This window comes from Vidua macroura, chromosome 31 (genome assembly GCF_024509145.1).
Source record: "Vidua macroura isolate BioBank_ID:100142 chromosome 31, ASM2450914v1, whole genome shotgun sequence".
NCBI lineage: Eukaryota > Metazoa > Chordata > Aves > Passeriformes > Viduidae > Vidua > Vidua macroura.
This window is the reverse complement of record NC_071601.1, coordinates 657304-670835: the sequence shown is the minus strand read 5'-3', so window position 1 is coordinate 670835 and position 13532 is coordinate 657304. Positions and strand designations below refer to the sequence as shown.

The 13532-nt window shown below is 46.4% G+C and overlaps 1 protein-coding gene across 2 annotated transcripts; it reads left to right on the top strand.

The window, feature by feature from the left end:
* The first annotated feature begins 217 nt into the window (after positions 1 to 217).
* On the top strand, positions 218 to 12827 carry LOC128820838 (L-threonine 3-dehydrogenase, mitochondrial-like). Of its 2 annotated transcripts, none has more exons than XM_054001663.1 (10): positions 218 to 270; positions 2665 to 2776; positions 5009 to 5210; positions 5538 to 5580; positions 6726 to 6796; positions 7333 to 7482; positions 7816 to 7988; positions 8946 to 9036; positions 9479 to 9748; positions 9955 to 12827. In XM_054001663.1, exons 3-10 carry the CDS (start codon positions 5027 to 5029, stop codon positions 10092 to 10094), a joined length of 1122 nt encoding a protein of 373 aa, XP_053857638.1. In that variant the 5' UTR covers positions 218 to 270; positions 2665 to 2776; positions 5009 to 5026; the 3' UTR covers positions 10095 to 12827. The 2 variants fall into 2 exon arrangements, with proteins under 2 accessions (XP_053857638.1, XP_053857637.1); XM_054001662.1 differs by lacking the exon at positions 218 to 270 and adding an exon at positions 1391 to 1752.
* The last annotated feature ends 705 nt before the right edge of the window (positions 12828 to 13532 follow it).

The following is a 13532-nucleotide window of genomic DNA, read 5'->3' as shown; positions in this document are numbered from 1 at the left end:
AGAGGAAGGTGTCCCTGCCCATGTCGGGGGTGGGATGGGATGAGCTGTAATGCCCCTTGTCCCTCACGCTCCCCGGATCGCGGTGTGCCCGTGGCCGGGCGCCGCCCGCCCTCAGCTCCTGCGGGGCCGCCGCGCCCCTCGCGGCGCGTGACATCACGCCCGTGTGACGTCACCGCCCAATCCCCTGGGCGGCCGCCGCTGACGTCAGGCCCCAGCGCGAGCGGCCCCGGCTGAGGGACGGGGCGGCGGCGGGAGCGCGGCAGGAGCGGGGTGAGCGCGGGGCCGGAGCGGAGCGGGGGCTGCGGGGCTTTGGGGGACTGGTTTTGGGCGATTTGGGATCGCGGGGCCGCCCCGCTCCCGGCGCGACCGAATGAATGGGGTGGGGGAGGGGTGGCTTTCCCCGGCACCGCGCGGTCCCCTCCTTTGGGGACCCTTTGGGGACGCTTCGGGGCCGGGAGCGGTTCGGTGCTCGTGGCACTTTGGTGCCTCACCGCAGACTCGCTGCGGGCGGGCGGGTTTTGTTCGTGCCCATCACCCGCACCGGCCCCTTGGTTTCATCAGCGGAGGCCGTGCCGGGTGAAGTGCCAGGGAATCGGCGAATGGTTTGCGGTGGAAGGGACTTTAAAGCTCCTCCTGTTCCAACCTGTGCCGTGGGCAGGGACACCTTACACTATCCCCGGTTGCTCCAAGTCCCGTCCAGCCTAGCCTTGGACAATTCCAGGGGTCCAGGGGCATCCACAGCTTCTCTGGCAAGCTGTGCCAGGTCCTCTCCATGCTCACAGCCAAGCATTCCTTCCCAACAGCCCATTTAAACCTACGGGTTTTTGACGTTTAAAGCCGCTACCCCTTGTCCTGTCCCTCTCCAGCTCTCCTGGAGCCCCTTTAGGCACTGGAAGGGGCTCTGAGGTATTCCTGGAGCCTTCTCTTCTCCAGGGGAACACCCCCAGCTCTCCCAGCCTGGCTCCAGTGCAGAGGGGCTCCAGCCCTTGGAGCATCTCCGTGGCCTCCTCTGGATTTGCTCCAGCAGCCCCGCTCCTTCTGCTGTTGGATCCCACATCTGGAGGCAGCTCTGCAGGTGGGGTCTCACCTGAGAGGGGCAGAATCCCCCTCTCCCTGCTGCCCACTCTGCCCAGGATATATTGGATGTTCTGGACCAATCATCCTTACCTCTTCCAGGACTTTCACACTGTTCAGCAGCTGTGTAATCTCCCTTTTTTTTTTTTTTTTTTTTTTTTTTTTTTTTTTTTTTTGTTTACTTTTGGTGGCTGAGGTCAGGTTCCCAGCGGGTTCCTCACAGCTCGGGCTGACGTCTCCTCTTGGCAGGCTCCGCGAGGGGCTCGGCGTCATCCCTGGCCGTGCGTCACCCCTGGGACAGGGGCTCTGTGTGTGTGTGTGTGTCAAGGTTATTCCAGCTGAGCTTGGCCAACAGCTCCCTGCCAGAGGGAACAGCTCCAGCCTGGACACCCTGGCACATCCCCCCTGCCAGGGGACACCAGCAGGGACGCAGCGTCCCAGTCTGAGGGGCTCTCAGAAGCAGAGGAATTGCCAGCAGGGGATGTGAGATGCATTTGTGTCCAGCTATCCAGGCAGCAGTGGCTGGGGCTGAGCTGAGAGCATCCCTTAGTTCTTGCAGCTTGAGTGCTCCCAAATGCAGGGATCTGATGGAGTTTCCACTTGGCTGCACTTGGGCACCACAGAGGCTTTCCCATGGGCAGAGTGGCTTGTGCTTCATCTTCTGGATGCCCAAGGAAGGTGCTGTCTTTCTCCTCAAGCTCTTGATACAGTTGGGAAAATTACAGCAGCTTCCCAATGCTGAAACCGTGGGGTTTGGAGCCAGCTGGGAGTTGAGAACTTGTGCATTGGTGTGGACCATGTTCCCAAGGATGTGGCTGGGAATCTGTGAGATCCTGTGCCCTGCAGAGTCCCTTAATTTTCTTCAAAAGAAGAAAGTTATGGATTCTTTGGTTTAGCTCCCTGGAGGGGCATCCCGTGGCATCCCAGCAACGGTGCAGCCCCAGAAATCCCGTGGGAGCTCTGGGGTTTGGTTTGACCTCTCTCTTCCTCCCTCCCATTTTCTTTGAAGCTTGCAGTGGGACTATCCAGACAAAGCCCATGACTTTCTTATCTTTCTTACCACTGTGACATTCTATTAATAACTAATTTACAAGAGCTGCTGGTTTCCATAAACATTTTTGACTTTTATGTGAGCAACAGGTGTTGCTGCTTATGTAACACCTTGGAAACCTCGCAGAGGATCAGCAGCTGGCAGTTCACTCACTAAATGTCATTTTATGAATGTCTTTTTTTTTTCCCTTTCCTTTATTCCCTCTTTTCCCTTTCCCAGTGCTTTAATCGTCTTATAAATCCCAGAAATCTCCTGCTATCCCAGGCAGATTATTGTTCATTGGAACACGTGTTTGCTTTCTACTAATCTTTTGCACTGCCACTAATTAATTTAAACTCTGTCCTTCAGCCATGACCCGAGGCTGGCTGGTTCTGGGACTTGGAGGAGCTGCTTGTGCACCTTCAGAGCCCTTTCCCTGCCTATCCCAAACTTCCAGGCATTTCAAAATCAAGCAGGAGAGAACAGTGAAATCCCTGGCTGCTGCTGCTCTCAGACACACTTTTTTCCTTTTTTTTTTTGTTTTTTTTTTTTTCCTTAAGGTGTGGGACAACTCCTACTCTCTGCCAGGTTTTGATTGGCTTTCCAAAGAGGCAGTGTCCTATAAATTGCCTCCTCTGCTCTGCTTCTGCCTTATCACCAGCTGAGGCCCAGGTGAGTACAGGAGAGGGAAAATTCCAGCTGAATTCCATTGCCTAATCCTTGAAATTAGCTTTGGTTATTGGTTTAAAATACTGGAGTGGGGGAAATAATTTTGATGTTTCAAGATAAAACTTCCTCATTTTGCTGACACTTTCTAATATCAGTTTGAGTTGATAAATGAGATCAGGGACTGAGAAACCATTCAGAAGGGGATGTGGGAGGGGGTTTGAAAATACATTGTGGAATCATGGAATGGTTTGAGTTGGAAGGGACCTTAAAGCTCATCCTGTTTCATGGGCAAGGACACTTTCCACTATAAATTGTATCTATATATTATTTGGGTAATTTTTTTCTCTTCGGTTCCCAACAGAACAGAAGTATTCCCCTTTGGGATAGTAAAAAGGGAAGCCTATAAAAATATAAATTATTTTACATCAGTTAAATTAATTTTGTGTGTGTGTGTGTTCAGAGCTGTTGATAACTCCTGGAAGTTATTTAAGATGGAAAACTTGGATCTAGGAGAATGGCTTTCCTGTATGAGTTGCTTTTGCAAGTTAATCACTGTGTGGGGCTGACTTCAGCTATTTGGGGAAGTGTTTTTAAGGCATAGTATTGATTTCATTATATATCTGTGCATTTATGGCAACTTCAGTAGCCTGTCACACCTGCTTTTTCCCCCTTTATATTTGAAATAGAAATAAATGCCATCAGTGGAGGTTTTTGCAGCAGCTCTGCTGCCTGGCTGTTTCAGTGCCTGGTATAAAGTGCATTTACTGTTCTGAGTCAGACCTGGGAGTAAATTCTCAGCTTAAGCCTTTGTGGTTTCAGTCTAGGTATGTTTGGAAAAACCAGTCCAGTCATTGGGAAACCAATTTTAGTCGCAGCCAACTTTTGTTTGTACTTTGCAAAGCTCAAAATGCCTTTTCAGATACTTGGAGTGGAAATTTTTTGTCACACAAACCAGTGAGTCTCTCTCAGTGCTGGAATATTTTATTCTCCGATGCTGAAATAGGAAGGGATTATCATGAGAGCTGGTGCCTGGGTCTGTGTCCAGATGGAATTTGGATATTTCCAAGGATGGGCACTCCCATCACCTCTCTGGATGTCTCAGACTGAGTCTTTTTGATCAGTTTAAATGTATTTTTTTAATAATGCAATTTTATGGGGCTGTCTTACTAGACAATAGGCAGTTTAGCAAAACTGTATTTAAATAGCAGAACTCCCTCAAGTACCAGAACATTTTCAGTCAGGTGACCTGAGAAGTGAGAGGAACACCCACATTAATCACTTGTTTTGTGCAACTGGAATTCATCTGCAGCAATGAACTGCTGCAATTTCTTGTGGAGAGCTTCCATCTACCTGACTCTCCTTTTTATATATGCCCCAATAAAGGATTTGACAGGGTAACCTCATCAGGCAAGTTTGAAATATGCTTTTGTCTGGGAATTTACATATTCTAGATCCTTGGGAAATGGTTAAAAATTGTTCAGAGTGGATAAGGAAAAAATTAATGGTTGTGCCTGGAGGAATTTCTTTGAGAGAATTAAATTTGCATCACAGAAACAACCAGTTGTGGCTGCAGGTGTCATTTATTTGGGGTACTTTGCATTTCCTTCTGCAATATGAAAGATTTGGAGAGAAAGAACCCGAACTTGAATGCAGCACAGAGTAAATTATAATTATGTGAAATAATTAGGATATTTTCCTAATGCCAGGAGAGGCCTGGCTAAGCCCTGCCACTCCTCTGTTTGCTTTCTGGGTATCATCCTCCCTGAGTGTTAAATCAGAGTAAATCTCCATTTTTTTCCAAGATATTTCCTGCTGCCTCCTTTGCTTAGCTGCTCTTGCTGATGCAATCCTGAGGAGTTTTGCTTATTCACAGCAGCCTGCAAAATTTTCACTCCAAACGTGGCATCACAGCAGCTTTGTTTTATTCTGTACTTATGCTTAAAATCAGAGTTTCAAATGAAGTTTTAAAAAAAAGTTTAAACTTGAGCTTTAAAGTGTTCTCCCTGTCCATTTTTCTGGACTGTGGATATTTTCCTGAGCTCACTCCAGGGAATACATTACTTCTGCTCATGTTACATCCCAGGTTGCTTTCAGCCCTTGCTTGGCACAATCCCCCAGCCCTCAGATGGCATCAAATTCCTCTGGATCCCTGCAGAGTTTTCTGGTGGAACGTTTTAAAAGCCATTTAATGGGGTTGAATCACTCCTGACTCATCTTTTGTCTCTCTCCTCGCAGCACACCTGAAGGGGGAAGATGCCAGTTGTCAGGAACCTGGGCAGAGCTGCCAGCCAGCTGCTGCAGAGCTCTGGCTGTGGCTGTGGGGTGTCCCTCGTGCCCGTCCGGGCCATCGGGGTGTCCCCACGCCAGGTGGCCTCCGACGCCAGCTTCCACTCGGTGACGTTCTCCGAGTCGGATCATCCCCGGGTGCTAATCACAGGTCAGCACTCCTGGCACAGCTGCCTTCCTGCTTCTCAGCTGAGCTTTCCCGCTGCTCTCCTCCCTCCCCAAAGTGCACAGTTCTGGAAGCAAAAATACCCCAAATATCCTGGAATTGGGATGATCTTTCCCATTGGGCAGTAAGATCAGAATCCCTTGTGAGCTTTCCTATTTTAATTCCAGAACTCTTCTAAAACCAGTGTCTTGAGAAAAAAATGTAGAAGCTTCCTGACTCGCTGAGAAAGTCATACTAATTCTTTATGAGATACAGATAATAATGGAATTCTGCATTGTGACTCCCCATTTTCCTCTGATTTTTCTCCCTTAGGTGGTCTTGGCCAGCTCGGGGTGGGACTTGCAAAGCTGCTGAGGTGGGTCACCATTCCCTGGCTTGCTGTGAGTGAGGAATTCCAGCTTTAGCCATCACTTCCAAGAGCAATAATTGTCTGGAAAGTTGTTTATAAAAGAAATCCTATGTTACAAATGCTGGTTTTGCCTCTTGGCTTTGTAAATAACGTTAATGGCTGGACTTGATGATCTTGAAGGTCTTTTCCTTAATGGTTCTATAATTAAGTTTTCACCATCATCTTATTCATCCCTCCTGTGCTTGCTGTGGGTTCCTGATGTAATTTTTCTGTGTCCATTGGTCATGATTCCCAAAATAACAGGATTTTATCTGAGGGACTGTCTGCTGAGTTGTTTGCTTCCAGTTAAATGGTAGTATTCAGAGTCTGAAGTCTCAGAGTTTTCCTTCTTCTTCCTTCTCCTCTTCCCCCACCTCAAGCACAGTTACCTCCTTTTTTATGACATCTTTTCGAGAAGTGTGAAATGCTCCAAGAGCTCTCCCTGATCCATGTCCCTGTCCGTATCCAGCTCAGCTCCAGTTTATCATTTGCTCACAGTCTTTGCTGGAGGGAATTTAGACGAAGACTAAAAGTGAGCAGACTCACTGCACTCAACATTGTGGCAGTTTGAACATTTTCTACCCTTTCTATGATATATTTAAAAGTTTTTCAAATAATGGGAGGCCAGAATGTGCTTCAATGCCCCCAGATCTGCTCTCTTCAACAGCCTTGTGTTGATTAGCACAAGGTCACAATTTCTCTCTTCTATTTGCTTCCTTGATATAAAAGTAGCTGCAGTTGCAACAATCCCAGTGGCTTTTTTTTGTCTGCAGGGGAGTAAACTCTTCCTGGGTACAATTTTCACTAAGAAAAGGGTAGGAAAGTCTCTTTTCCCAACATATTTTGACTTTCTAAAAAAATTTTCTATCCTTATGCAGACCTTGACTGCTACTAGAAGTATTTGATAATTTTTTAAGATGCTGTGTTGATATTTAAAGGATACTTGGGTTTTTTTTTGTTGTTGTTTTTTTGTTTTTTTTTTTAGTGCAGTAACTGATTTTATTGTGGAAAATACTGTTCCTCTGCTTTCACTCCTGCAAAACAAAATAGCAACTGATGGATTATCTCAAAAAGCTGTGGACTCACTGTTCCCTGTGGGTATTTTTACACAGGAAACGCTTTGGAAAGAACAACGTGATCTTGTCTGACATTAGAAAGCCTGCAGATAATGTTTTTTATAGTGGTAAGTGACTGGGGAAGCACATGGTAAAAAAACCCCTTGACTTTACCTCTGATGTTCATAAACTAATTATCAAAGTGATAAGTGGATTACACTGACAAGCTGCTGTTCAAACCTTCTGCATAATGCCTCCCTGCTTTCAAATCTTGCCAAGATGCTGGTTTCTTCTCTTATTCCCTCTTCCTAAATATTTCTCTGCATTTTTTCACTGCTGCTGTGCCACTTTCTAGACTCCAATAACTATTTGAGGCACCTTGTGCTCCTGCTATAAAAAGAGGTGCTTTTATTCTTTTGGAGGGAGGAAGTTGGAAATGAAACTTGTGCTTTGTTTTTACATGCTCAAGGAATTTTTATAATGAGGTGGATATAGAGTAGGATTTAAGACTCTTTGATTCTCACTGTAAACTTGCGAAATTTTTTCCTCAACATCGCTGTTTATTGATGTATTTAGGTGGTAGAAACAGCAGCCTGAGCTTCATGCAGAACCTTCCTCCATCCATTCCTGACATCCAATTTCCCACTGCTTCCATCTCCTCCAGGTCCTTTCATCTTCGCGGATATCTTGGACTACAAGAACCTGCGGGAGATCGTGGTAAACAACCGCATCACGTGGCTGTTCCACTACAGCGCCCTGCTCAGCGTCGTGGGAGAGGCCAACGTGCCCTTGGCCAGAGCTGTCAATATCACTGGTGTGTGCTGGGTTTTTAGTGCTTAAAGCTCTGTCAGGGCAGGTTTGGGTTGGAGATCAGGGAAAGGTTCTTCCCCAGAGGGTGTCGGGCACTGGAACAGCTCTCTAGGGAATGGTGACATTCCCAAGGCTTCTACAGAGCTCCAGGAGTGTTTGGACAATGCTTTCAGGGATGCACAGGGTGGGATTGTTGGTGGGTCTGTGCAGGGCCAGGGGTTGGACTGGATGATCTTGATGGGTGTATTCCAGCTGAGAATATTCTATAATTCTCACAATGGCTTGAGAAAGCAGAAGTATTCTGATAAATCCTGTTGTTTTGTGGTTTTTTTCCCAGGTTTACACAATGTTCTGGATATTGCAGCTGAGCATAATTTGAGGCTCTTTGTTCCAAGCACCATTGGAGCCTTTGGACCCACCTCTCCTCGAGATCCAACTCCTGATCTCTGCATTCAGAGACCAAGGACAATCTATGGAGTCTCCAAGGTCCACGCTGAGCTCATGGGAGAAGTGAGAATTTTTTATTTTATTAATTTCCTGAAAGGTCTGGTAGAACTTCACTGAAACAGGTTTCCCAAAGAAGCTGTGGCTGCCCCTGGATCCCTGGAAGTGTCCAAGGCCAGGCTGGACAGGGCTTGGAGCAAACTGGGATAGTGGAAGGTGTCCTTGTCCTTGGCAGGGGTTGGAATGTTCTTTAAGGTCTCTTCCAACCCAAGACATTTCATGATTCTATGATTAGAACTTCATTGCTTTTGTAAGATTCTTCACTCATTCTTGCCCCCATTTTTCCTTCCTTCAGACTTTACTACTCAGCAATAGTCTGAGACAGCTCTGAAGGTCAAATATCCTGAGTTTTGTTGGGAAAACAAAGCGTGGGAAGCTATTTTGGTGTTTTGGCAAACAGCTGACTTTCAGTGTCATTTCTTTCCCTGTTTTTTATGGCTTTGGCCTCTGTGCCAATGTGAATGGCACTGCAGAAAGGACAGTGCACAAAGCCTTGTGATGGCAGGTACACAGTGAAGACTTTTTGCTCCTCTTCTACAAAAAAAGACTTTAAAGTCAAAGTCTTGGGAGTCTGCACATGCACAGCTTCTCTTTTGGCTTTGTAGTTATTTATAAACAACATATTTTTATACAGTTTCCTCATGTAGGTCTGAGGACTGTATTATCCTGGGGAATCTCACAAACTTGGGAATGTTCAGTTTCTGAACATTGTAGACCCTATATGAGTAGCATGACAATCCATGTCAAAGATCAAAAACCTACCGATGTGGATGTGAGCTGGAAAAGGGCAAGCAGGGAGATCAGCTGCCAGGCAGGGAATGGGGATTGTTCAGTAATTCCTTTCCTTTCATCCCTGTCCTGGGACAGCTGAAGGTTCATCCTGTGTCAGATTTTTCCTCTGAAACCAGGGGGTGTGTCACCATCTCTTGGTGTGTAACTCTGTGTTTCTGCCCCCCTCCCCAGTACTACCACTACCGCTATGGCCTGGACTTCCGCTGCCTCAGGTATCCAGGGATTATCTCTGCTGATTCCCAGCCTGGAGGGGGAACAACTGGTGAGTGACTGGTGCATGACAAGAGGGCTGGGGAGGACTTTTCACAAGGACATAGAATGACAGGACAAGGGGGAATGGCTTCCCGCTGCCCGAGGGCAGGGATGGATGGGATATTGGGAAGAAATTCTTCCCTGTGAAGGTGGTGAGCCCCTGGCACAGGCTGCCCAGAGAAGCTGTGGCTGCCCCATCCCTGGAAGTGCCCAAGATTGGAGGGCTTGAAGCAACCTGGGATAGTGAGTGGCATCCCTTCCCATGGCAGGGGATTGGAACTGGATGGTCTTTAAGCTCCTTTCCAACCCAAACCACTCTGTGATTTCATTATGAGTATCACATAGTTCTGCTGCCAAATTTCAGACAGGAGACTTTGGGGTTGGTCTGAGGTTTGTTGACTGTCATGAAGTGCACAACACAGATCATACACATCCCTTATTCTCTTCCCCAGATTATGCTGTCCAGATTTTCCATGATGCCATAAAGACTGGCAAATTCAAGTGTTACCTGAGGCCGGACACCCGGCTGCCCATGATGTACATCGATGACTGCCTGAAGGCCACGCTAGAGGTCATGGAGGCCCCTGCAGAAGCCCTGACCATGAGGACCTACAACATCAGTGCCATGAGCTTCACTCCTGAGGAGCTGGCCCAGGAGGTGCAGAAGTATGTCCCTGAGCTCCAGATGACCTACAATGTGGATCAAGTCAGGCAGGCCATAGGTTAGTATCTTCCCTGGTAGCAGGTAAGAAAAAACGTCATCAGGGCAAAATCAAGTCTCCTTTTTAAGAACTGACAAATTGCTCCTGTGCAGTTCAAATCTTATGGATCAAAATTCAGCTTTAGTAATGATGAAACATCTCAAAGTTCAGAGAGATTTTTCCTAAGCCTCACCTTTCTTGGTTCTTTTTCTTTTTTTTCCCTGCAGCTGACAGCTGGCCCATGAACTTCGATGACAGCAACGCCCGCAGGGACTGGGGTTGGAAACACGATTATGACCTCCCCGAGCTGGTGACCACGATGTTCAGCTACCTTGGGTCTGACTCTAGGATTGCCCAAGCTAACTGAAATGCTTTCAGATGTTTCCCGATTTCCACAGAGGACCAGGAAGAAGTGGCTGAATTTTACTTTCTAATTTTCTGAGTCTTAAAGCATGTCAGTTACTAATTTCTGTAAGTAGTGACAGAGTTGGGCAGAAATGTCCTGTAGCTGGAATGTCCTTTAGATAAACAACAGCACTGGGTGCTGTCCCCAAACACAGCACTGCTGACAATCATGGAGTTCTTGAACTTTCACACTTAGGGAAAACCACCAAAATAGTGCTTACTCCTGGCCTATGGCTCTCCAATCATTCCTGCCTCTTCCTTGGCAAACAACGTGGGATAGCATTGTCCAGCCTGGCCTTTCAGGCATATCCCGAAAAGTTAACAATAGGTTTTGCTTTTTCCTGGTGGAGGATGTTAGGTTGTAGCAAGATCCTTTTTACTCTTTGCTTACAAAAGAGACTTCAGAAAAGCTGTTTCATGTTTCCAAATTGCAGGAGGTTGCTGCAATTTTAGTTTGAAATCAAACTTTGCTTGGTAGCTCCTATTTACATCTCTCTTTAGTGCTGTCTAAGCATACACTTTTCTATACCTAGGGCATACAGAATAGCATTCTTATGATGCTGCTTATAAATGTGAAGTGGAATAGGACTTGAATTCTTGTCATGCTTTAAAAAAACAGAGTTTACAAGCAAAGCTCTGTCCTGTTCTCTGCAAGTGCTGCTGCCTTCGGTCAGCCTTGGAGGGAGAGCCGAAATCTGAAGAGCTGTTCCATGGATGTGAGGCTGGATGGGATTTCAGGGAGGCCAAGCCTCTGGCTGGAGTTTTTAGCAGTACTTGTGGTTCTCCCAGTTGTTTGGAGTCCTTGCATGGTGTCACATTGCCTGGAACAAGTTTTAAAGGTGGGCTGAGGATGGAGCCTTACTGTAGAGTCAGGTCAGCCTTGGAAATCTTTCCTGTTCACCCCATTTTCCACGTGTACTGTGTTTGTAGATGCTGTTTATATGTAACTCATACCCTTTTGTTCTTCAGAGAGGGATCCAGAAGCTGAAACCTTCTTCTAGCTACAGCTAAGGGCTGTTCTGCTCATTGAGTTTCATGCACAGGAGATTCTGGGATGAACAAGGGAGTTTTAGTAGATATGTGAGAGGAAGAGGTGTCAGTTCAAAAGCTACTTAGGACACTTCAGGAAATGACAAACTGGAGAGACAGGAAAGTCATTGTAGGTAAAATACCAGTTTCCATGGATGTGAGTCTGAGCTATCAGCTACTCTAGCTGAGAAACAGCCTCTGGGAGCTTTGGACTTTATTTTTTTTCAAAGAAAAAATACCTTTCATTTTCAAAATGACTGGAAATTCCCTATTTTTTTTTTTTTTTGGTTTTTGGTTTTTGTTTTGCATACTCCAGTGGTGTGTGTAGGTAAAAACATTCAAGTTCTTTTTTTTTTTTTTTTTTTTTTGCCTACAACTTGTTTGCTCTGTTTTCTGTGACAGTGCTTTGGCGGTTGTGAGTCTGTTGTGTTCTCTGTAACCCTGCCATGATCAGACTTTTGTCTCTTCGCACAGGAGTTCTCCTGCAGGGAATATGTTTCCTCACAAAAGTAGCCTTCCAATGAAGATTCTGTGGTGAAACCCAGTTATTTGAAGCATTTGTTACACTTGTATCTCTTGGTTTTGTATGTATTTTATCCTTTCAACTGTGGGCAAAGTAGGAATTTCCCAGGTATTTAAGCTCAAGGGTCGTGGCTGTTACTGAAACATTTTTATATTGTTTACATTGCTGAAAGGACAGGTTTTTAAACTTTGGCCACTTTGTAACTCTCATGTAGCTCAAGTGTAATTTTTGGCCCAATGGGCCAGTGAAGTCGGCCCTCCCTTCACACTTTGTGAGGAGAGACTGGCTGGGCTTTGTTCTCTGCCTGAAAGGATGGGATCCAGACTGGATTTTCTCTCAGGGATCTGGAGCCAGCAGATGAAGAGCTGGAAAGGAGCTGAAGTGTCTTGTCCACTCCTCAGTGCCTCTGTTCCACCTTTGGAAAGTGTAAAATAAAGAGTTGTTGATGGGTCTCACTCCATGTCCTTATCTCACTCAGAGTCCTGGGGTCTGATCCCCTCACCCTCATCCCAGCTCCAGTTTAATTGAAGTCAGTAAGAGTGAGGAGCAGGAATGTTCTTTCTTCTGAAACACTATCCTTGGTGGTGGAATTACACAAAAGCCTTGGAACAGGTGTCATGGCAAAGGTGAAATTCAAACCTCCTGCCAAGATGTTACTGGCCTCATTTAGGAGCAGCCATTTAAGCAACTTCATTTTTTAAAAATCTGAAATGAATCATGTTCCTATAGAGAGTGGTCTGGAGGAAACTGTGGTGACAATCAGGGAATGTTGTTAAATGTGTCTGCAAGGTCTGTGTCCTGTTTGAAATTCTCATTTTCAATCTCACCAATGATCTGTATATTTTTTCCCCCCATGTCTTCCACATTAACTTCTCTTGTAATTATGTCATTTTTTTTTTCTGTATTAAACCAACTTGATGTGGTACAAAAATATCTGCCTTTTTCTACCAGTTGGAAGTTTGACTTCTGGGCAGAGACTTCCCTCATGACACTTGAGCATTGTGGCTGTTAAATTACCTATAATTACCTATTCAGGACAAAAAAAAAATTTAAAAAAAAAAAAAAAAGGTTGTTAAGAATATTTTTTTCAACTATTGTTAGTTGTGGGTGATGCCTCCTTTAATAAAATCCTATGCAGATGGATCCTGGGTTTGTCATCCTTGGTTGGAGCAGGTGAGAGCAGTGCTGGAGGCTCCGGCAGAGCTGGAGAAGGACTTGGGACAGAGGATGGAGGGACAGGACACAGGGAATGGCTTCAGACTGCCAGAGGGCAGGGATAGATGGGATATTGGGAAGGAATTCCTGGCTGTGAGGGTGCTGAGGTGCAGCTGGGTCCCAGTTTCTGTGTCTGAGCAGGTCCTGCCTCCAGGTGTTGCACAACCTGTGATGGGTCAGCAGAAGTTTGGGTGAGGAGATCACATTCATAACTCCCCACAGCCCCACCCTGCCTCCTTAATCCATGGATAAACCCTCCCTGCAGGTGAAACAAGGCCTTTCCCTCCTCCCACACCTTGGCTTTCTAACGATGGGAACCTCTGGTGGAGAGAAAATTCCTTCTGACCGCAGTTTAATGACTAACGTGGCCACTGTGCTTCGGAGGGTGTTGCAGCACCACGCTCTTCCCAGCTGCTCCCCTTTGATCCTTGGTCTGGATCTTGTTGAGTCCTGTTTGACACAAGCCCAGCCTGGCTTTTAGAAGTGCCAGAGGTGACGGTGCTGCCTCCAGAGCTGCTGCAGCTGGAGCCAGGCTGGGAGAGCTGGGGGTGTTCACCTGGAGAAAGGAAGGATCCAGGGAGACCTCAGAGCCCCTTCCAGGGCCTAAAGGGGCTCCAGGAGAGCTGGAGAGGG